The sequence below is a fragment of the Antedon bifida genome, chromosome 1 (assembly GCF_963402885.1).
Source record: "Antedon bifida chromosome 1, ecAntBifi1.1, whole genome shotgun sequence".
In the NCBI taxonomy this organism is placed as follows: Eukaryota; Metazoa; Echinodermata; class Crinoidea; order Comatulida; family Antedonidae; genus Antedon; species Antedon bifida.
In genome coordinates, this window is record NC_136226.1 from 16,967,575 (window position 1) to 16,991,177 (window position 23,603).

Sequence of the window (23,603 nt, forward strand, 5' to 3'; positions counted from 1 at the left end):
TAACTATACATTAAAACAGACAGACAGCCATATAAATATATACATAAAATAATATCTGTTATACTAATATTTCAATATATACTGGTGTACTGCAAGAGGTAAAGATTAGTTCCTATACATTTTTTCTACAAATATTACACAAAAACAAAATCAAGCATTAAAAAAAAATCTCCTCCAATCAATCCCTTCCCACATTACCTGCCACTCTCAGCTTATACTTAAATTTACACTGCTATAATAATTTTTAAATCCAGTATACAGTAATTATCATCTTTGATATAGAGGGCAGTATACATTATTTTATTGGAAATGCTATTAAATATCTCAAATATAAACCATTTCAAATTGCATTGGGTATACAGTAGTAGAACTTGTATTTTGTGGACATATTTGGGATTCGACATGTATCTTCTTAATAGGTGTGTCCCCTGAATAGAAGAGTCCCTTGAATAGGAGTGTTAATTTTATGGCTTACCTTCTGGAGTTCTTTATTTTCTGCTCGAGTATCCAAAATAGTTTTGACATGTTGCTTTATAGTTCTAAGTGCATGTTCAAGCTGGTTGGCCACTGGTAAGGTAGGATCGGGCATGGATCCTGTTGCCTCTTCAAACTACAGAAATAGAAATTGAAAATAGTTATTCATTCATTGTTTTTAATCATCCATATTTTAATAGAGATAAAAAATATAGTTAATAATTTCTACATTTTATTAGGTGATCATTTAGAATAAAATGATCACCTATTGTTATTGTACTTGCATTAAAATATTCTTCTTCTTTCTGTACACTTTTTGTGTAACAATTATCTCAAAAAGTTGAATGGCAATGATCACAAGAATTTCACAATGTCTTTCAAATACTTTAACTTAGTCCTAATAAGCTTTTCAGCGTGATCATTCATCCGTGACGTCATTTATACGCCATTTTGTGAAATCACATTATGAATCATATCTCCATAATTCATTATCACATATTAGTGAAATTCACTACACTAAAAATATTAGCAAATAAAAACGCACGCGCATGTAGGGCCATACGCGTGAAATCGGGCGTTAAAAATTTAAAAAGCTCAAAATTACGTTTTGATCAATTTAGAGCATGAATTAGGCCATTTGCATGTTTTAAAAAATTACTGCGAAAAAACACGTTTTTGCGCGTGCGTACATAGAAAGCGAAAAAAATACAATTTTTTGTACAAATTGCATTCTACTCATCTTCCTTTGTACATTCACCAAATTTGAGTCCATTTCGACTTAGAATAGTGCTATACGAGCACGTTTAAAATGACAAAATGCGCACATTATTGTACAAAAGTGCTAAAAATGGTAAAAAATAAGGCCTTTTTAAAATGAATATAACTCTTCAGAATGGAAGGTGACCCCCAATTTTTTTAACTTATTATGGAAGCCAATGAGTTGTAGATATATTTAAAATGTATATACACATTAGACGTACAAAATGGTACGACGTCATCATTTGGCCACATGAATTTTAAAAATAGGGTTTTTCCCCTTTTGTCATAGACCACCATATTCAACAGAGCGCAACTCGCTTATCTGTGATCGATTTTTTCATATTTTCATTTTGACGACGTCATCACGTCTTCAAAGTTGAATAACGGTGGTTACAAACTAACATAAGATGATGTTTACAGTTTTATTTGCCTTATGAACCATGTACAATATTCAAATATGAATAAAATGTAGAAAGTATTACCTATATGTTTTATCTGTATTAAAATAAGATGATGTTCTACTGTATGAGGGAAATACAACCAAGGAGTCAAAGACATCACTGACAAAAACCACTTGGTGAGTCAGTATACAGATCTCACCAGTAGCATACATAGACACTTAACTAGAGGCAACTTACTCTGAGGGCTGCATTAGCCATGGCTTTCTGTTGCTTTTCCAGACTATCAATAATCCTTTCCAGCTCAACTTCTCTTTGCTCCCAAAGCAGCTGCTTTTCTTCAGCTTCCCTCTGAATGCGGACAATGTCTTCTTCAAGGTTTGCAACTGTTCTTTCATGCGTAGTATTAAGTCCTTCATTATACTTCAACTGCAGGAAAAAAATGACATTTTTTTATTCCTAATCTCTATGACAAATATTGACCAATAATCAACACTGGGAAATTGTACTATGGTAAAAGACAAATCAATTGTATTCAGATTAGGCCCGCCACAGACCACAGTGGCTACCATGATCAGCACACTGCAATAGATTCCCTACTCTTTTCTAATTATTAATTAGTGCCAGTGTTTAAAAAGATTTTGAATTTAAAACTAAGATTAATTAACAATGATGTTTGCTCCTAAATGGAAGAAGTCCTTTTGCATGCATTGTATGTACACAAGGCAAAAGCTTTATCTAAGGATACAAGCAATGTGGCACATACAGTACAGGTCTCTCATGCCACTCGCATGCTAAACAGATTTCCCTTACCATTATACTATAGCTTTAAGTTGCATCACATCCCCTTAGACCAATTCATGTTTTGTGAAATAAAATGGCTTCTAATCTTTCTAGTCATTTGTAACACTGATTCTGATTCATATGCCCTCATTTGTTAAAACAAATGATAGAGTGATGAAAAACCAATGAATATCAAAACCCTCTTACCTGTCCTTTAAGACGATTAATCTGACGCGAGTTCTTAAGATCCTGAAGTCTCATCTGCTGGATCTTCGTATGCCATTCTGCAACCTTACCAGCACCTTTGCCATCCATAAGGGTTGCCATCAATTCTTGCAAACCTTTGTTGCCAACCTCTAACTGAGCAACTTTTTCTTCAACCTTCTCTTTCTCAAAGGCAATCTGATGTGAAAAGTGGTGATATTCAATAGCATAGTAATAGTTGCACTGTAGTTTGGTGCTTGCTTGCACATACTAGGATCCTGGGTTAAAATCTAAGGATTTTTCAGGAATATATAAAAACTGCGTATATTTCATATAGGCACAGTAGAAAAAATGTGATAAAAAGCCTTACCATTTTCAATTCTTGGTCCATACGTTCTTTGTCTTGCCTCATTTGTATCATTGCTTTAGAGAATTTATCCTGCTCACTAAGAGGAATCGCACCACTAAACTGCCGACGAAGCTCCTACAATAAAAAAAGTAACTTAATTGACAAATAATAAAGAAGTTTACACAGCTCATTTTATATCACATCAGCAGAGAATCGCACAAATATGTTACAAGAAGTTGAGCCTTGACATTAAGTTTCATTGAAAAATGTTTTTAATTTATGATCATTCATAAATATTTGTATGTTATTACTAACATAAAAAAATCTTGTGCAGTAATTTTTTTAATTAGGCATGGATACTTCTAGAACTGTTACGAGTTCTTATCTTGGCAAGGCAAGCTCAGTGTCCTGTTGTTGGATTGCCTTGCTCAAACCTACCTGAATGGTCCTTTTAAGATGCTTAGACTTATTTCTAGCATCCACTTTGGTATGATACAGGGATTGTTCTTTCTCATCTAGTTGTTGTTCAAGTCGCAGCAGATGAGCTTCCATCTTTCTGATCTTGGAAACTGATGACTCTAGCTTACGTACAGCAGTACCCTCACTCACTTGAAGGGCTACTATATGATGGTGCAGTTTACCTTGAACGATAGAAATCATGGCATAGATTTTTAAAACAGCCAAACATTGAGGGTAGGTTATATTATAACAATAACAGATTCTTGTCATTTGATTGGAGGATTGTGGGTCACATGATATATTTAATGACTACTCTATGTGTTCATTGAAATTTGTTACATTCCATTTGAATTTCATTATATGCAGCATATTCATTCTTAGAGACCAACCATGCCCGACACAAGGCTAGGCTGTTCGAAAAAATAAACCTTTAGTAGTATCATGTCATCCCTAATTGTTCTAATCCACCTCCAAAATTAGGCCTTGGCTTGCTTCTCAAAAACTAAATGTTGTGCAATGGTACAAATAATTTAATTCGGTGAAAGATGAAATGTTTTATTTTCACCTCATGAAATTATTTGTACCATGGCTTCACTAACAATTTTACACAATAGATATCAATATACTTACCGATGATAGCTTTTTCATCGCTCTGGGTTTGTATGTCCAATAGTTGTTGTCGTAGTGACATCACTTCCTTTTCCCTGGATATCTGTTGTGCTTCCAGTGCTTTGGACTGGAATGAAGCTACCTCTGCCATTTCCTTCAGAATTAACATACAACAGTGACTATTTTTATACTTTATATAAACCAGACTAAAAAACCTTATTACCATACTTAAAATACAGATTGCATATACACCAGCACCTTTCAATTCACGACATCTGATTGGTTAATGGCCGGTCTATAGTTATTGCCATGCCCTAGAACTATAGACTTGCTAAACTGCGCATGTCTGTCATGGCGACTTGACGATTGCATGTAGCTAGCCCTAGCCTACGATGTGTTGACTTAGAGGATTTAGTAAGTTTAGCGGCCAGTTAAAATATGAAGAAACAAATAAAGCATGCTTTAGGAATATTTATTGCATATCTGGAAACAATGAATGCAGGCCTTTTGTTGATGTTTGCATCTTCGCAGCGAAACTGTGCCATTACTGTAGCTACTGTAGGCCTACTCCTGCCACTACTGTAGCTAGGCCTACTCCAACCAAGTCCATGTTAAATAAATATTTACTGCCTTTCATGGGGGCATAGTAAACAAGAAATATTTCTTACTTACTTACCCAGCCCAGTAAATGTTTGTATACTATCATATTCAACATAAATATAAAGTCAAATACCAACCTTAAGTTTAGAGTTATCTGTCTGTAATTTTAACTGTAACTTCTCTAGTTCTGTGATGCGTTTTTTGTCGATATCGTTAATGGCTTTTGTAACAGCATTAGCTAGTTCATCTCTTAACTCACGTTCAGTTCGTTGTGACTCTAAATTCATCTTGGTTAGCTGTGAAAATATTATGAAATTGCCATTTCTTTGCTAGAGTCAGCGGCGTTGCCAATAACTAGTTGCTATCTAGTGGCAAGCCTATGCAATCCATTGAAAATTGCTATGTAGTCGTTTTACATAAAAGTGATTGTTTGTACTGTATTATTTGTAAATATGGAGTAAACCATTGACTAGCTACTTTGTTAACTTCTTTGGTTAATATGAATTGAGGAGAAGACTGTTAGAAGGAACATCGAATGACATATTATTAGCCATAGTACTATATTAGCTATTAGCTACTAAGATACCTCAGCAAATTTTTGCTCCAGTTCCAAGTTTCTGTTTTCAAGTTCGTTGACCGTTTTCTTCAGCTGTTCTTGCATACGGGAAGCATGTTCTGCCCTCTGTCGCTCGTTGAGTTCTTTCATCTCTAGCATTGTCATCTTCTTTGATATTGACATGTAATGCGAGTCATTTACACCATGACTGCTCTTCACTATGATAAGCAATAGAACAATACAATAGAATTTATTTGTTACATTATTTAACCTCTATCTTCTTGAAATGTTAGTTGTGTGTCTCACCTGCTACTATGTGTATAAATATATATAAAAACAACTAATTATGTTTATTTAGATAATATTGTAACAAAAAATAGACAGATTGGGTGTGGATGAAAGGGCTAAAATATTTTCATATAGCGATATACTGTAATGGTTATTTTTTTGTAACTTTCACTGAATGAATAATAAAAATAAAAAAACATTCATTGTTTGTTTTATAATAATGGTCTAAACCATTTGAGAAGGAAGCGCTCCAGTAACAATTATAGATTCACATACTACAGGTTTATCAAACGTATCAGTCAGCGATAGCCAAGCCTTGTGTCACGCAAACATTTGCGCACTTGCACATAACAGCTTTGCATTCTCAATGATGTAATTAAGAGTTCAATAGAATATTTATTGAATATCATGTGACCCAAAATCCTCCAATCAAATGACAGGTGTTTTATAAACTGCACTAATGGTAATGGATACCTCTCAAATGAGAACATAATACAGTACATTGTGAAAGTGTTTTGATAGTATTTTTTATACCTCCTATTTTGGAAAGTTCTTCCATAGCTTGTTCTAATGTATGCAGTTTTTCTTTTTCTTGTGTCAGTTCACGTTTTATTTCTTCAGATTCTTTCTGCATCTTGGTATTTTCCATCTATAAATGAAAATAAAATTATTACATTGAAGAAAATGACCACATAAATCCCTTTTCATTATCGACAAAAATATCTGCAATTGTGCAAGATTTTAGTAAAGGGAAGGCGCAACAATGGTGAAAAATACACAACAGGATAAAAAGTGATGATCTAGGAGTGAATACATTACTAAAACAGGGGCAACTGGGGCTCACTTAGATTGTTGGAACAAATAGTAATTATTTTTATTTCCAATATGCTAGTTATTGAAAAAATTATTGTGAAGAAATGGTCTAATCTCCCAATAGTCAATATGAGCATTTTTAATGACTAATCTACAATTGTTTTGAGCATTTTTAATGACTAATCTACAATTGTTCAATATGAGCATTTTTAATGACTAATCTACAATTGTTCAATATGAGCATTTTTAATGACTAATCTAATATGAGCATTTTAGTGACTAATCTACAATTGTTCAATATGAGCATTTTTATTGACTAATCTACAATTGTTCAATATGAGCATTTTTAGTGACTAATCTACAAATGTTCAATATGAGCATTTTTAATGACTAATCTACAATTGTTCAATATGAGCATTTTTAATGACTAATCTACAATTGTTCAGTATGAGCTTTTTTAGTGACTAATCTACAATTGTTCAATATGAGCATTTTTAATGACTAATCTACAATTGTTCAATATGAGCATTTTTAATGACTAATCTACAAATGGTCAATATGAGCATTTTTAGTGACTAATCTACAATTGTTCAATATGAGCATTTTTAATGACTAATCTACAATTGTTCAATATGAGCATTTTTAGTGACTAATCTACAATTGTCCAATATGAGCATTTTTAGTGACTAATCTACAATTGATCAATATGAGCATTTTTAATGACTAATCTACAATTGTTCAATATGAGTATTTTTAATGACTAATCTACAATTGTTCAATATGAGCATTTTAAGTGACTAATCTACAATTGTTCAATATGAGCATTTTTAATGACTAATCTACAATTGTTCAATATGAGCATTTTTAGTGAATAATCTACAAATGTTCAATATGAGCATTTTTAATGACTAATCTACAATTGTTCAATATGAGCATTTTTAGTGAATAATCTACAATTGTTCAATATGAGCATTTTTAATGACTAATCTACAATTGTTCAATATGAGCATTTTAATGACTAATCTACAAATGGTCAATATGAGCATTTTTAATGACTAATCTACAATTGTCAATATGAGCATTTTTAGTGACTAATTTACAATTGTTCAATATGAGCATTTTTAATGACTAATCTACAATTGTTCAATATGAGCATTTTTAGTGACTAATCTACAATTGCTCAATATGAGCATTTTTAGTGACTAATCTACAAATGGTCAATATGAGCATTTTTAATGACTAATCTACAATTGGTCAATATGAGCATTTTTAGTAACTAATCTACAAATGGTCAATATGAGCATTTTTAATGACTAATCTACAATTGGTCAATATGAGCATTTTTAGTGACTAATCTACAAATGGTCAATATGAGTATTTTTAGTGACAAATCCCTAAATGGTCAATATGAGCATTTTTAGTGACTAATCTACAAATGGTCAATATGAGTATTTTTAGTGACAAACTCCTAAATGGTCAATACAAGAAGCAGTTCTAACAAAAATGACTAACCTCCAAATGGTCAATATGAGCATTTCTAGTGACCAGTTTATTGTCCATTTCAAGAACCTCTCTATACTTGGTAGTAAGGTCATTGAACTTCCTCATCAGCTGATCAAGTTCATTCGCGTGGACACTGTCATCCAGCGCACGCTGCAACGCTGCAATCTTGAATTGTGATGATTCCTTAAAAACAAATACACATAAAAAAAACAATCTGGGAATTTATTTCTCGATCATGGAATACATTTTGTCAATCGTAGAAATCAAAATAATCCCACACTAACATTTACAATTTTGAAATTTACCTTGTGTCTTTGAAGATAGCCTAGCCTTTCTGTTACAGCCGTCTCCATCTGCACCATTTCATTGTGTGATCGATTGCTCTCCTATTTTTTGTTGTTGTAAAAACACATACCAATAAGTTGTTTATTCTTATTTTAATTATAAAGTGAATAGAAAGTAGACTAAAGGTTGTCTTAACATGCAAACAAATATGTGCAGTGGTAACAACATTATGCTATTTAATACAATAACTTTACAAAGATTTTTTTTTTCTTAATGATTCACATTTTTTTCATTTCATTTTATTTCTCTTTTATAGTCTCTCCTCTCGAATTAGTGCTACATTTGTCCAGTTAAAGTCTCATATGCAATACAGAGAATATAATAAAGGAAATGTTCCAGAAAATTAGAATAAGTGCTACCTGTTAGTGTTAAATTTTAAATGGTCTTGACAAAGTTTCTATTCTATATATAAATTACTGTACACATACACCACAGGTACAGAATAAATTCTAAACCAGCCAGTGATACATATATTTTGCTTACACAATACAGACAGATGTAGTGTGAAAATCAAATTACCTTTCTAAGTGTGGCCTCGACTTCTTGGTAGGCAGTGTAACGTCTTCTAAGAGCCTGTTCATTGACCCGTAGCACGGTCATCTTACGACTCATGTCTGCAAGCCGCCTTTGTTGTTCGCTACCATCTTGTTTGAGGGTGTCCAGCAATCTCTGAAAAGAAAACATCCAAATTATAGTAGGAAAATACCAACGAACTGAAAACTATAAACTTTGACAAAAGGCACCCAATCACCTGTGCAGTGGAAGACAAACACATACATTTTAGACCACCTGTCTGCCGCACAAACAACCAACTTCTCTCTTTCCTACTTCAGGACAATTCAATTTGAAATTAAAAAGGTGATTATAATCGTTTTAATCTTTTTGTATTTTGTACTTTTTAGACGTTTTAACATAATATTCAACATTCATTCTGCATACAGTAATGGAATTCAGAAACCAGATTTATTGTTACAGACCACCCAACTTGGGAAAATACAATATCGGGAAGTTTTATGAAACTTGAAAGGGCACTATAATATTTGGAATAAATGGATATTTTGAAATCTTGAATGAGTATCAAGGATTTTTTTTTTAATGTAAGCCATTTTTAATTGTTATATAATAAACACAAACAAATGCTTGGTATGTATTATTTGACTTGCTTGGAATTGTTCCTTGACACAACCAAACATATAAAAGGTTTAAGCTGTTTTCACACACACAATCTAATGGTTAGCATACATAGATAGAAAAGTCCAAGGACACAGCATGCGTTAATAAGGTATGTTCCAGATCTTGATCACTTTTAATGTTTAAAAATCTTATAAGGTCGTATTTTTTAAAATTCTCATGCAAAAACAAAATAATGGAATGTACTGAAACTGGATGATTAAGGAAACAAAGATCAATTTGGGAACAAATAAAGTTTTCGATCTGTTAAACAATCCACTAGTGTGAACCAGTTCTGAATGATTTCTCACTTCCTTCTCATTAGTTCTAAATTAAACGTTGAGAACAATTATTGACGGCCTAGAATCCTTACATTGTACTCTCGTATTCGTACAGAATCCTCACTCTGTTGGTCCTGCCATTTCTTTTTTTCTGTTCCCCATTTCTCCCTTTCTTCTTCCCACTTCTTCTTTTCTTTTTCATAATCACTGTATACAAGACCCTGCTGATGACGCATTACTGCAAATTTCCGTTTGTATACTTCCATGGAGCCTTCAAACTTTTCAAGTAGTTCCTCCTTATTGCCAAGTTCCTATAAGTTAAATAGCAAATGTGAAAATTGACATAATAATCATAAATTTACAGCATTTCTTTTACCAAACAGGTTAACTATGACAGTTTAACTCTAGACAATTAAATCACTTGTATTCAATTCAATTGATATTTTAACTTTATTGTCTATTCAGGCTTATCACATTAGAATAGTTATTTAATATCATCATAATTACATTAATTGTTAATTCTTGTATACTGTATACATTAACTCTACCTATCAAGTTCACTCACTAACTAGAAAGCCACTCCGAGAGTGCATACCTCCGCCTATAGTCTGGGCTCCAGACGGAGTTTTGTAAAAATATAAATATTTTTGCACATATGGCGTTTCATACGTGTATTACTTGAGTTTGGATACTCCGTCTGGGGAAACACGCATAAGTCACGTGGTTTGACACCAAGAATTCTTGGTGCATAAATTATCCAGTTGACTAGTTTCAGCCGCATGCCATTGGCTACTCACTCGTACGTCGTTTTAATATTCATATTTCAGACTTTCAAAGACTCAACATCTAAGACGATGCGCATGCGCTATGTTACGTTTAGACAATGTGTACTTGGTTGGGTACATTGATGAAAGTTTCTGAAGGCTAGAAATGATTTTATATGCCTAGTAGTCTGGTAAACATTTGATGAGATTTTTCCCAAGAACATGAAAACTCGTCTTGATATGATAGGCTAGCTTCTCCGCCAAATCAAACTTTGAATGGATCATTTATTATGCGGAGAAAATTTGATTTAATTCCCACCCAGACCCTGTCCTGTTCTGTGTGGTGGTGTAGCCCTGTTGTGTGCCGGTCGGTAGTGGTATGTACCTTATTGGCGTTTTATTTGGCAGGTCATACGTACGAGTTGAGTAGCCCTACGAAGGAGGCCTAGGCCAGGACTAAACAATTAATAAACAAAACAACTTGGCAACACGATTTTATATTTTGTTCAGTCTCGATCGTACATTCAGCACTGTACGTACGTACTCGATCTTTTTCATTTTGAAACAAAATGATCATTGGTTGATTCGAAATCCATATTTACATACCGCCCGCCCCATATAGCCAAATACGGTATGATAACCTACGTCATTCTTATCGGATGTTTGCGGTCTGCAAATCGATTTCTATACATGTTTCACAAGTCTGTATTTTCAGACAAAAATCGCGGTCGAAATAAAAACAAATAAATAAAAAAAAAAAGACAATAAATACAGACTTGGGGCAAGTCTACTCCGCCTACTATAAAAATCTCCTACATAAGAATTCTCTGGGAAAATATATATATATTTGTTTGTGTCTTAATTCCAGAACGTTATACGTCATGTTTCTACTAGCTACTCTTTCGGGTCCATAGACAAGTCTCGCAAAGCGCGAACATTTCTAGTAAACACACTTTTTAAATAAATCGTAAAAAATATAAGAGTTGAATTTTTTGTTTGTTTTGCCTATCTGGATATTGAAGTATTTCTTCAAAATACCAGGATAAACATTTTGGCAAATTTAAGCTTAATACAGGTTAAATAAGCAATTTAAGTGACTGTACCTATCTATTGTATGGTAATAACAGCGAAATCTCATGACGTAAATTTCGCGATGCTCCTCTGACGTCACAGCAATTGACGGCGACGGCTGTACGACAAGCGCGTGCGGCGAAATCCTCAATCTCGCGATGGTTCTGAAATCATATGTACACCCCTAATACGTTTTTAAAATATGGTCCTCGGTACAGTTGTCCTTTAATGCTGTGTGTGATTTAGGCTAATTTCACTACAAGCATGTGTATATGAATTTGGTGTAATGGTTATGTAACCAGCCTTTCAACTAACAATAGATTCTGTTGATTAAACAATAGAACAGCAACGTCAAAAACAAACGGGTGAATTTGAAAACGGGTGAATTTGAAAAGAAATAGGTTTTTTAAAACTACTTGTATCAAAAAACCTGTAAATTAAATCAATTTATGTTTTAAAATTACAAATCACAAATTATAATTCTTGTACAAAAATGAAGTTTTTAGGACAAGTAGTTCTCGAGAAAATGCAATTTCAGTTTACTTGTTACTTTAAGGCTGTCCTATTCTGTTCTGAAAATTATACTAAAAAGTGGTCTAGAATTGGGACCATGGTCCGGATTGCATCCAATTTAATGGAGTGGTCCTTGACTACATATCTATCAGTATTTTCATTTTGGTAAAGATCTTGCAATTACTTTTTGAGTAATCCTGCTAACAAACAAACAAACGCGATTGATTACATAATACCTTCTTGGCGGAGGTAAATGAAGGTAAAATATCTACCAAAACATGCATGTTATTGTACAGGTATATAGTTTTGAATTTTAACTAACAAATTAATATTTGTGGTTAGCATCAAAATCGCTGTGATTTACAGTACCTTTGGTGTATTGTGATTGTGATGATTCGATAAATCCTTATTGTTTGCATATTTATTATTAGTGGGGAGAGCTGTACTTTCATATTGATTAACAATATTTTCGACAGCTTGAATAATTCTACAAATTTCCAAAGTTAATCAATAAACATGTCTACTCCATTTGTAATATGTAATACTGTGAATTATTTTAGATCATTCAATTCAGATTATTGTGTTGTTAATGTTAGTGTCATTTACCAGCACTTACAGCTAAATTTGGAAAAACTAAATGACATTAGAACGACACCCTTACAATTAATTACTGCATAACCACTTTTAAAACACCTTTTAAGCAATTTTATATGTTTTCACAAAGTATTTTATGTTTGATCTATTTCAGCATTGAAAATATTACATACGTGTTCAAATTAAACATAACCCTACACGATTGGTGTCAATTTTTGTATGAAGACAAAATATTGATTATAGTATATTTGTAAGTGCACCTGGATTCTACACTGGGTTAGGTGAGAAAAGGAAAAAGCAGAAAATGGCAAGGCAAGAGGATAACGACCCTGTAAAGAAGTTTTTAGAAAAGCTTTAATACAGAATGTTCAATGTGCTTTGAAGAAATGGAACAGCCTAAATTTCTTAAGTGTGGGCATTCGTTCTGCCTAAATTGTTCACGTAAGCCAAAAAAATACATGACGTTTCTGATATTGTGTGTGCTTTGTGTAAAACTTTAACCAAAATTTCCAGAACTGGTCTAGATACACTCCCTTTGTCTTTTGTTATCGAAGATGCAAAGGAATGTTTGAAAATTGCTGATAATTTGGGTCTAACTAAGGTTAAGCTGCCAATGTGCGAGAAATATGATCATAATCAAGTTTTAAATGTATGGTGTGAAACATGTATGAAATTAATATGTATTGTTTGTTGTAACCAACAATTACATCGTTGTCACAGAGTAAATCATGTGACTTTCAGTAAAGCATTCCAGAAATATCGTACAGAATATACACGTCAAAAGATGGAAGCAGAATCATATAACAGAATGTTTAAAAGGGTACATTCTGAAAAAGATCAGTGATAGATCTTAGAGATAGAGAATGAAAAATTAAAAATAGAGAAAAGTAAAATTGAAGAAAGTGAATGTACACATAGAATAAAACATAAAAGAAAACTGGAATCAAATCAACAAATGCTCGATAAAGTACTATCTGCAAATAGTAAGGCACAAGATCTGTGGCAAACAAAAATGAATGAATTAGTAGCTCAGAATGAAATCTTAGAAAGAGAGAAGAATGACATTTTACAACGTGCACAGAGACATAGGAAGGAACATAAAAGAAAGCTGGAAACAAATCAATAAATGCTTGATAAAGTACTATCTGAAAATAGTAAGGCACAAGATCTGTGGAAAACAAAAATGAATGCCTTAGTGGCTGAGAATGACATGTTAAAACGAGAGAAAAATAGTGCAACCTTTTCCAGACGACGTGTCTGCTCCACGGCAAGAATACATGAAACAAAAACTAAGGCCAACGATCGTGGAGTAGGTCTACGCAATAATCAAGAAGGTAAAATACGTCCCTCATGGTTCAAGTGTATGAAACGAAATCACTTGGCCGCCTTTATATTTATCTTGATTATCCTCAGTCTTTTCTGTTTATACTTTACATTGTAAGTAAGTTTATTTCGGAGCCATTAAAAAGTGGCTGGTCATGGTTGATTTAAATGCTTCAGTGTCTTAATATCAAAATGTAAAGGTTTGTGATGATTCGATAAAACATTATCAAACTATAAGGCCAACGATCGTGGACTAGGTCTACGCTACAGTCAAGAAGGTAAAGTGCATCCTTCATGGTTCAACCTTCAACTTTAAAAAATAAATCACATGACATCACATTACCTGCATAGCTTGAATCAACTGCTCATTAAGAGAGCTGATCACATCAGCACTAGTGACTGCCATGGAAGCAGGCAGGGGTATCTGTTGTACTGTTACTGCTCCCTTTCCAATCTCACGAAGCATCACAACCTCAGCGTCAAGTTTTACAATCTAAAGAAAAATTTAATAATCAGAAATCATGTTGTCATGGCATAGTTGTCAAGTTTGAACTGGAAGCAACTCAACTGCTCTCACGCACACTGGTTCCTCTATCATGTATGAATCTCATGTATGATGGGTAAGCACAACTAGTTACGATCAGTTATGTGTCAACATACGCTATCGTGCACAATAGATCCTCTTTCATGTACGAATCTCATGCAGGATGGGTAATCACGAAAAGTTACGATCAGTTTCATGTCAACATAAGCGCTTGTTGCATTTGCTCAAAAGTCAAAATGAGTGCTCTAGCGCAATTCATTTCTTTTAGAGTGACATGCGTTATAAGGTGCAGAATTGGGAAACTTGCTTGGTGATGTGTGCAAAAAATTATGATCATGTTACACCATTGTTAAAAGCCATGGAGTCGCGTGTTCAATTTAAGATCCTGCTGCTGGTGTTCCGATGCCTAAATAGTTGCGCTCCCAAATAGAAAGTGAGAACTAAGATCTAGTCATCAGGTGCTACTGGACATTCCGAGGAGCAAACATAGTTGGGGAAATCGGACTTTCAGTATTGCTGGACCTAGGCTCTGGAATCACCTACCTTTGAACATTAAACATTATTATTGAGCACCTTTAAGTCACTACTCAAAACTCACATTTTCTGATATTTTTGGCAGCGCCATGAGCAATGACTGAATGAATGGCGCTATATAAATCGAACGATTGATTGATTTCGCATTTTACTAACAACATTTTTTTTCTTTACCACCTACAGTTTCTTTCACTACCAATCACAAAAGAGCATATCCATTGGCATTGCTAAATTATGTGTGCAACGAAGGTATTGGCTCTAAACACAACTCACCTTACTGTTTGCCTTTTCCACCTCAAGCCTAGCTTTTTCATAATCTGTTCTAGCCTGGCGTAGCTCCCTACGCAATTCTTCATTCCTCCCAGTTAACTGGTCAACCTGAGCCTTAAGGTACACCTGGGCCTCATATTTACCATCCACTGTTTTAGCCTCCATCATCTATGAAAAAGGAACAGACAGCATGTAATCGAATCAAAAATAGACTGTATACCATTATCTTAAAACAAAAACAAACAATAATTGCAGTTCCCATAGCTAAGAGTTCAAGTAAAAGTTAAGGTTCAAATAATATAATAATCCAGCAGAGGCTATGTGAGCAGAGCCTTGACTTAAAAGACAGGAATTCGACAGAGTACCTCTCTCTACACTTCACTTTAGCAGAATATTAACACAAGAATCCTATTAATGAATGAATTCACCACATAGTCACATAGTGGTGTGAAGCTCCAAGGTGCAACACTACACTTACCGCCAGAATTTTCTCCAATGTTGGGACATGCATGTATGCATCACGACCCCCTGGCTTTGTACTGCTCTCTTTCAGGGACACCAGAATCTCTTTCATTGCTCTGCCTAGCTTGTCATTCTCTTCTGTTAGGTCTTTATTTTTTTCTTCCAACTCAGCAGCTTTAGCTCTAAACTTGTCTGAAAGTTTGTCTGCTTTTTCTAGTTCCTTTTCCATTTGTACGGCCTACAAATAATGTACATTTTATTTTTAATGAACCAGAATTGAAAAGATGGCCATAAAGAGAAAAAGTGCTGTTACAGAGCATTTAAGAATCATGATATGCCCAACCGTCATTTAACATGTGCTGCCTAATCAATCCAATGACAAGGTAAAAAAATATAAAAATTATTTATGGGGAGCAAGTCATCAGCTGATATGATTTTGTATTATTATGATTATATAACACTTATTCCTGTAATTTGATTGGACGATTGTGGATCACATGGTGTGCAATAGTACGTACTATTTAACGATCATGAAGTAGTACTTTTTCATTTTTTTCGAGTACGGGAACAGAATCTATTATTACATAAAATTCTATTTCTTCACTCAGACTTCTATAGCCTCGTAAAAATAGAATTTCATCTTTCACCTCATGAAATTGTTTGTACCATTACACTCATAAGTATTCATTATTTGTATAATATATTATTACCATAATTAAAAATCTTAATACTTACTTTAACTTTGATAGAATCTGATGGTTCTGCTGACTTGGCCTCACTCATGAACTTGGTGACTGTATCAGATAACTTGGTCTTGCGGCCATGTTTAATGTCTTCAGTAAACTCATCAATGGCTACCATTTCATCTGCTGTTAAGCCAAGTGCGACAGCTCTACAAAGAAATATAAACAAACATATAGTCAGTTTTCACAAATGGGTTAAGTTTGAATTTGAATTTGTTATTTATTTTATTTAGTTTTTAACAAATTCTGAATCAAACTCTATTTGCCAGATATATCGGCACAGAAGACATACACATAACAAAATATCAAACTTTCTATAAAGGCAATGTACTTTTTGCTGTTAACTCTCAACTGGTAACAGTTTTTTCTAATTTAGCATTGGTGAAAGCATTTCTTATGTCAAAACCTCACTACCATCTTAATTTTCTAGTCATTTGACCTTCACCTTTGACCTCGTTGTGCCGCCAGTATACGAATCTGCTTTTTCAGGTTAAGACGTTCCTCTTCTAAACGCTCAACTTCTTTCATTAGGACTTGGTTCATGGCACGGTCTTGTTGCTGCACAACAGCACGGTTCTTTTTAAAGTCTGTCAGATCCACTGGTTCCTTAGGATCTAGGCCAAGTCTTTCTCTCAGATCTTCATTTTCTTCCATGAGGTCATTCATCTGCAGTTCCAATTTGTTTGTATGCTGTGTAACTTGCTCAATGTTTCTTAAATGAAATAAGAATTATTAAATGCCAACAGAGAGAAAAAAGGAGTATAAAAGAAAAGAATTTTATTTAGCTTTATTAATAGGCATATTGTTGTACACATCTGAAATCTGTAAATATGTGCTATCTAGGTGCACTCCAAACTTGAAATATTTTGGAAAGGGTTGAGCAGTAAGGTCTAAGCATTGTGGTCACATTGATTCTTAATTGTGCATATCCTATGAACAAGGCATTGAGAGTAACTGTGCCTAACAGGTCTTGAACCAATTCCTCACATGCTAGTTTTATATTCTTTACCATACACCTCACCACCAATTCTTCTAAATGGTATTATTCCCTACCTATCTCTTATTGAAATCTGTCGTTTGCATTCTTTAATCTCTTGAACTGCTTCTGCTAGACCATATTCTCCCTGTAAACAAAATATAAAATGAAAGAATGCTTAATTTTAAAAACCATTATAACCTGTAAGCTCAATACTTTGGCGAATTTTAGAGGTCTACCCAGAAACATCATCTCAAGCCTCCAAACTCTGAAAAATGAAATATCAGGAGAATTTAAGAGAAAAGCCAAACAAAAGAGGATAAAACAAAATATCTTAGGCATTTCTATTTATATAGGTATAATGCCATGCACTTTCCAAGTGTAGCAAGGTGTTGGGCCAATGTATTTTTACTTTTAATTGAAAAACTAGAGGTTAGTAAATAATAATAAGCACTTACAGATTCATACTCTCTCATTCGTGCAAGAGCATCATTAAGTTGTTGATCTTTCTCGCGAGCATCTTGCTCAGCATGACGAGTACGATCATCTGCAGACTTGACATCGTCCTCTTGAGCACGTAGTGTGTCTCTCATCTGACGAATTGTGTTCTGTTGTCGAATAGATGGAGCTAGAAAATTTTAAGCTTAAATAAGATATATAATAACAAAACAGATTTTTTGCATGGATTGTCATTATTAATTAACTACCAGTGGTTTAGACCATTGTAAGAAGAGTGACACATTTTTTTCAATCTTGTTAATATATATTTTGAATAATATATAAAGAAAATGTGGTTTAAAACTGTGCAACTCCGATAATGTTGATATTTTATGTCTATATGCATGTGTGCAAAAGATTAACTTGTATATTGAACAAATATACAAATGCTCATTTTTATAATATAGAAAATAAGATAAATCATGGTTACAGAAAAACAAAACAGGAAATATGTTGACTTCCAGCTCTGCCACCAAAACATTTTCAGAAGTTTATGACTGGAGAAATACTTTTGTATCTTACACACCTCCACCAGCTTTGGCTTGTTCCTTCAAATCTTCTAGTTCTTCTGTCACTCTGTTGAATTCATCTGTATATGTCTCCAATTGGTCTCTCAAGCCTTGGATCACTTTGTTCTTTTCTTCTACTGCCTAAAAGATTTAACAAAAAGAAGAGTTGAATGTATAGTAAGTTATTATATAAATAATGAATAGATGGCATATACATACATGTTGGTTTTCAAAATGAGCAAAATATCTTTTGAGACATGCAATGTAAAAAATAATCATGAGGATGGATCCAAATGATGCTGGACATATGATACAATCAGCCAATCAAAATGCAAGGACAAATTACCTGCTGTAACATGGTGATACTCGACTTCTCTGTGTCCATCTGAGATGCCATGATCTGGTTTTTCTGCTCTTGAATCACTCTGTTTAGGTCATTAATTTCATCATCCTTTTCACTCAATACAATCTAATAATGTTTAAAAATATGAAACAGCATATCAAAAGAATAAGAACATTTGATGAACATTTAATTGAAATGTCTGTACTAATTCATGTGGTGGAGCTTACTTTCCACTCCTCGACTTTCCGGTTGACCGCCTCCATGACCTCATCATCGCCACTTGACTGCTGCTGCATCTGGGTGGTCTGATCATGAATCTAAAAATGATAATCAAAGAATACATATCAATATAATATGTTGACTGGCATGTTTACCGATACTAAACATTGTCAACCATTAGTCTAGGCAATCTAGCATTTTAAATCAAATTGCAAACAAAGTTTTAATTTTTAATTGAACAAATATGATGATGGGATGAAATTCTACAAATCACTCCTTGGTCACACCTTGGAAACATATGCTGATTAGCTGAAATATACAAATTAGGCAAAAAATATAGGGCACCAAAACCACTAATATCTTACCTCTTTCCTAAGGATTTCATTCTCCCTGCGGATGTTCTCTGTGACCGTGTCAGACTGCTGGAGAACAAGTTTAAGCTTGTCATAGTCTTCTGTCATGGACTCCATCTCATCTACTGCTTTGCGCAACTTTACAGACATGTCCAGGACTTGAGCTTGCATCTTATCATTTGCATCGGTCAGATTCTAGACAAAAAGAAAGAAACTGTTTGAAGCAAGAAATATCATTTTCTTATAATGTAAACTCGTATAATAATATACACAGATATTTTTGCAGCTAGCTTCCTCATTGTCTTGTGGGGGTAACCTTTAAGTTAACATTATTAGTTTAAATGATACAATAATAAATATTATAATGTACAATGCATATTTCCATCCATAGAGAGAATTAAAGAATAGGAGTTAGCTTCAGAAAAAAAAGGAATTAAAAGTAAATTTGTGATAGAGATTTTTGCAATAAGAGAAAATGTCAATATGGGTTGAAATGTAGTATTAATATTACTCTTTATTTGGTAAAAAAAACAACCACCTGAATATAGGGACTATACAGTTTTAAAAGATGGCAACATAGATCTGCAATAAAATAACATCAAACCTTACTTGTATCTCCTCTAACTGCTCATTAAGTTCACTGTTTTTCTTTCTTAGTTTTTCCTGGACATCAAAATCATCACCACGTTTCATGATTAAACTCTCTCGCTGCGATTCAAGCTGACGTTGATAGTCTCGAAGGTCATGCCTCAACGCATCATTCTAGAACATTTGAGATTGAACAATGATTATTATGACATCATTATCAACAGTGGTGTGTTGGTAGTCTGAGATATATCTGTTTATATAATTATTCTTTCCATTACCATTACTATGCAAACATTTTGCAAATAAAGTGACTTCTAAAATATATGATAATAAAAGGTATCCTTCTTGTTCATTGTAAAGTGTCTGAAAATGGTTGATTTTAAAATAATTTTTTTTTTTTGTACCATATTTATTGAGGGTGATCCATCCAGCAATTGCTGATCATTAGGGACCCTCAGAGGCAAACATATACACAAGATGCTCTACATAAACAAAGTCATATTACAAGTCTTTGGGAGTGGAGTTTTAATTTTGTCCTTAGAAAAACTCCTGACATGTGACGGGACTCGAACCCAGGACCCTTGGAGTGGTAGCCAAGCATCATAACCACATAAGCCACAACTCTATTAAAATATTTTTTATTTATAATTACATCTTTCTTAAGTTCTCGTGCATCTGCTTCTGCATCTGTTGCTCGTTGGTTGAACTGAAAAAGACCAAAGGATTTCAAATTCATATTTATGATAGAAATACAGTGAGGATGAAATGATTATTGTAATTATCATCGCATTTGTTTGTGTTTAAAGTTTTGTTTTCTTTCTAAGTGTTTAATATTTACCCTTTCAACTTCTTTCTGTTCTTTTTCTAACTCCCTCTCCTTGTCTCGGATTTCCCCCTGCATAAGGTCAACCTGTCGGGTCAGTTCTTGTATCTCTGTCTGCAACATACGCACATCTCTGGAACCGCCACCTGACTCGCCCATTCTCTACAAATGTTATTTATTTATTTTTTCAAATATCCATAAAATCACAGAGAAAAACTGAATTGCTTAAGAATTACAAAAATATAGATATATAGAAATAAACATCAATACAAACATACAATACAAAATTACATTACAAAAGTGAAATATTTAAAAATTGAGTATAGTTTTCTATGAATATATATATATATATTAATTTTTGGAAATGACCATTACCTTCAAATTCATGGCACAGCGATGGGCACAAAAATGGCGCCATCTTTTGCAAATTTATTTATGGGACAATTTGAGGCCAATTTTCTGTCCCTCCAACCAAACAAACCACTTGTTTGGTTTAGATACATTGACGACATCTTCATGATCTGGACCCATGGTGAAGATAATTTGGAATCTTTTCTTCTCAATATTAATGCAGCCCACCCAACTATCAAATTTACAGCTACCAAATCCACTAGTAGCGTTGATTTTTTGGACACTATAGTGACCATAGAAAATGGTACACTCAAAACTGACCTATTCCGTAAACCCACGGATAAAAATATGTACCTGCTTCCTAGCAGTTGTCACCCCCGACACTGTACTAAAAACATACCGTACAGTCAAGCATTACGTATCAGACGTATCTGTTCTTCAGATTTAGATTTTCAGAATCGTACCGAAGAACTAACCGGACATCTCCGGAATAGACATTACAAGAAGGAATACATCGAAACTGCTATAAAGAAAGCAAAGGATATTCCTCGATGTCAAACACTGACGTACAAACCATGTCAGCCAAAAAAATCGACCAGAGTGCCATTGGTCACAACCTACCACCCTAGGTTGCCTCCATTACGGGCTATTATTGAGAAACATATGCCCATTCTACAGTCCACAGAACGTCTCAGGACTGTTTTTCCGGAACCACCCATTATTGCATTTCGTAGACCTCCCAACCTTCGTGATATATTAGTCAGATCCAAATTTAAGAGTAAAATTAACTCTCATGACAGCCAAAATTTGGGCAGCCACCTTTGCGGCAAATCTTGCAAAACTTGTTCATTGGTTGATTCTACTGAAAAATTTCAGAGTAACCAAACTGGCCGCATTTTTCGGATAAGACAATCAATTAATTGTCTAACCAAAAACGTCATTTATCTCATATACTGTAATATTTGTGGCAAACAGTACGTCGGAGAAACAAAAAACACTCTCCGTATGAGAATGACACAACACAGATCAGCTATCAAAACATTAAAGCTTGATCAACCTGTAGCCGAACATTTTAATTCAGCTGGTCACTCGATCGCAAATTTCAGAGTTATTGCAATAGACCACGACGTCAAATGGAGCGACAAAACTCGCAAAGACAAAGAAAACCACTGGGAATTACTACTTAAAACCACAAAACCTTTTGGACTTAACATTAGGAACATACTCCCAGATCGGTAAAATTATTCCATTGACTACCAAAATTTAAGTTTCAATATTAACCACCATTTTAGCTTTTTTTAGTTCCAGTCCAAAATTGTTTATATCTCTACCAAGCTACCTTCTTTGTTTTCTACTCTTATTCAGTCTCCACCCACTATTCAACACGCTGTTTCTATTGTTATATTTCTTTTATTCCTGTCCACCCAGGCAGCACTTGCCAACTCATATGCTATGACTTTATCCAAATTCCCTCACTTGCACTGATGAAGGGCTAGTGTTGCCCGAAAGCTCTGCTAACTTTTCTGGCTGTTTACTTTATCGTTTTGATTTAGCTTTTCGCTTTTTTTATTTGTATCTCCATTGAGATCCAGCCATTTTTTTCAGTAATTTGCCTTTGGATTTATATATATTAATTGTGATACAAATTGAAGAACAGTTATTGCACATTAAAAATAGAGAAAACTAACATTCTGCTGCTTAAAAAATAACCAATTTATCAGGATGGTTATATAGTCTACAGAAACTTCTATTGTATTAGTAAACGACAACATATTTTGCACCAATCATTTTATCCATAACCAGGGTTACATCACAAAATCTATTGGGTGTTTTAAACTGTCTATATGAGAACGTTACTACCGGCTTTGCAAGTTTGTTGATGCTGCTCCCTCGAGAGAGCACAAACTATGTTTAATGGGTCACTCAAACTCAATTCAACCAATGACTTACCTAATTGGACTACAGTTTGAAAAGCATTTTCTTACAAAATATGGAAAAACATTTTTGGATATTTGATAGCTTACATAGCAAAGTATATTTTCCATTTAAAAAATATGCCATAAAAAGACAGCAGTGGTTAAATTAAAAATATTGTTATGTTAGAGAAAAATTACCATACATTTTATCAAACCGATATAACTACATTTTTATATTCCCCTCATATCCAATGGTATCTTTGCTAAAATTGAGCCATAAATAAGAAAAATATGGACGGTTTAAATAGACTGCAGTATCAGATTACTTGTTAAAATTAGATTATTGGAAAAACAAAAACAAAATTGCATGTTTTTCGTAGAACAAAACAAAATTCTTTTTAATGATCTTACTCTCAATCTTGTTACTTCATCTTCCAGGTCTCGTATTTGATCCATTAAATCTTGTTCTGAAATGTTATATTCAATACAAACAATTAATGTTTATTAGTTGAATGGGGAGAATATTTTCATGATTTAAAAGATAATTGACTGACTTAACGAGGCAGTGCGGAGTTAAATAGAACAGTCAGGTTTTCAGTACCTGCGGAATGGAACAGT

The 23,603-nt window shown here is 33.8% G+C and overlaps 1 protein-coding gene across 1 annotated transcript in view; it reads right to left on the bottom strand.

Annotated features, from left to right (window-relative positions):
* The window catches only part of LOC144844359 (centrosomal protein of 290 kDa-like), an 80,290-nt gene that overhangs the window by 42,869 nt on the left and 13,818 nt on the right, over positions 1-23,603 (bottom strand). The window contains exons 4-31 of the mRNA XM_078701236.1: positions 23,397-23,452; positions 20,734-20,880; positions 20,548-20,601; positions 19,917-20,069; positions 19,320-19,502; positions 18,963-19,052; positions 18,739-18,861; positions 18,410-18,533; positions 17,844-18,013; positions 17,463-17,533; positions 16,855-17,121; positions 16,402-16,558; positions 15,683-15,904; positions 15,208-15,372; positions 14,200-14,349; positions 9,684-9,902; positions 8,660-8,809; positions 8,101-8,181; positions 7,805-7,978; positions 6,014-6,128; positions 5,222-5,409; positions 4,773-4,931; positions 4,057-4,189; positions 3,406-3,608; positions 2,989-3,102; positions 2,622-2,816; positions 1,872-2,060; positions 476-610 (exon numbers count right to left, since the gene is read on the bottom strand). Coding sequence (XP_078557362.1) covers positions 476-610; positions 1,872-2,060; positions 2,622-2,816; positions 2,989-3,102; positions 3,406-3,608; positions 4,057-4,189; positions 4,773-4,931; positions 5,222-5,409; positions 6,014-6,128; positions 7,805-7,978; positions 8,101-8,181; positions 8,660-8,809; positions 9,684-9,902; positions 14,200-14,349; positions 15,208-15,372; positions 15,683-15,904; positions 16,402-16,558; positions 16,855-17,121; positions 17,463-17,533; positions 17,844-18,013; positions 18,410-18,533; positions 18,739-18,861; positions 18,963-19,052; positions 19,320-19,502; positions 19,917-20,069; positions 20,548-20,601; positions 20,734-20,880; positions 23,397-23,452 — 4,187 coding nt within the window. The remainder of the gene's footprint in view (positions 1-475; positions 611-1,871; positions 2,061-2,621; positions 2,817-2,988; positions 3,103-3,405; positions 3,609-4,056; positions 4,190-4,772; positions 4,932-5,221; positions 5,410-6,013; positions 6,129-7,804; positions 7,979-8,100; positions 8,182-8,659; positions 8,810-9,683; positions 9,903-14,199; positions 14,350-15,207; positions 15,373-15,682; positions 15,905-16,401; positions 16,559-16,854; positions 17,122-17,462; positions 17,534-17,843; positions 18,014-18,409; positions 18,534-18,738; positions 18,862-18,962; positions 19,053-19,319; positions 19,503-19,916; positions 20,070-20,547; positions 20,602-20,733; positions 20,881-23,396; positions 23,453-23,603) is intronic.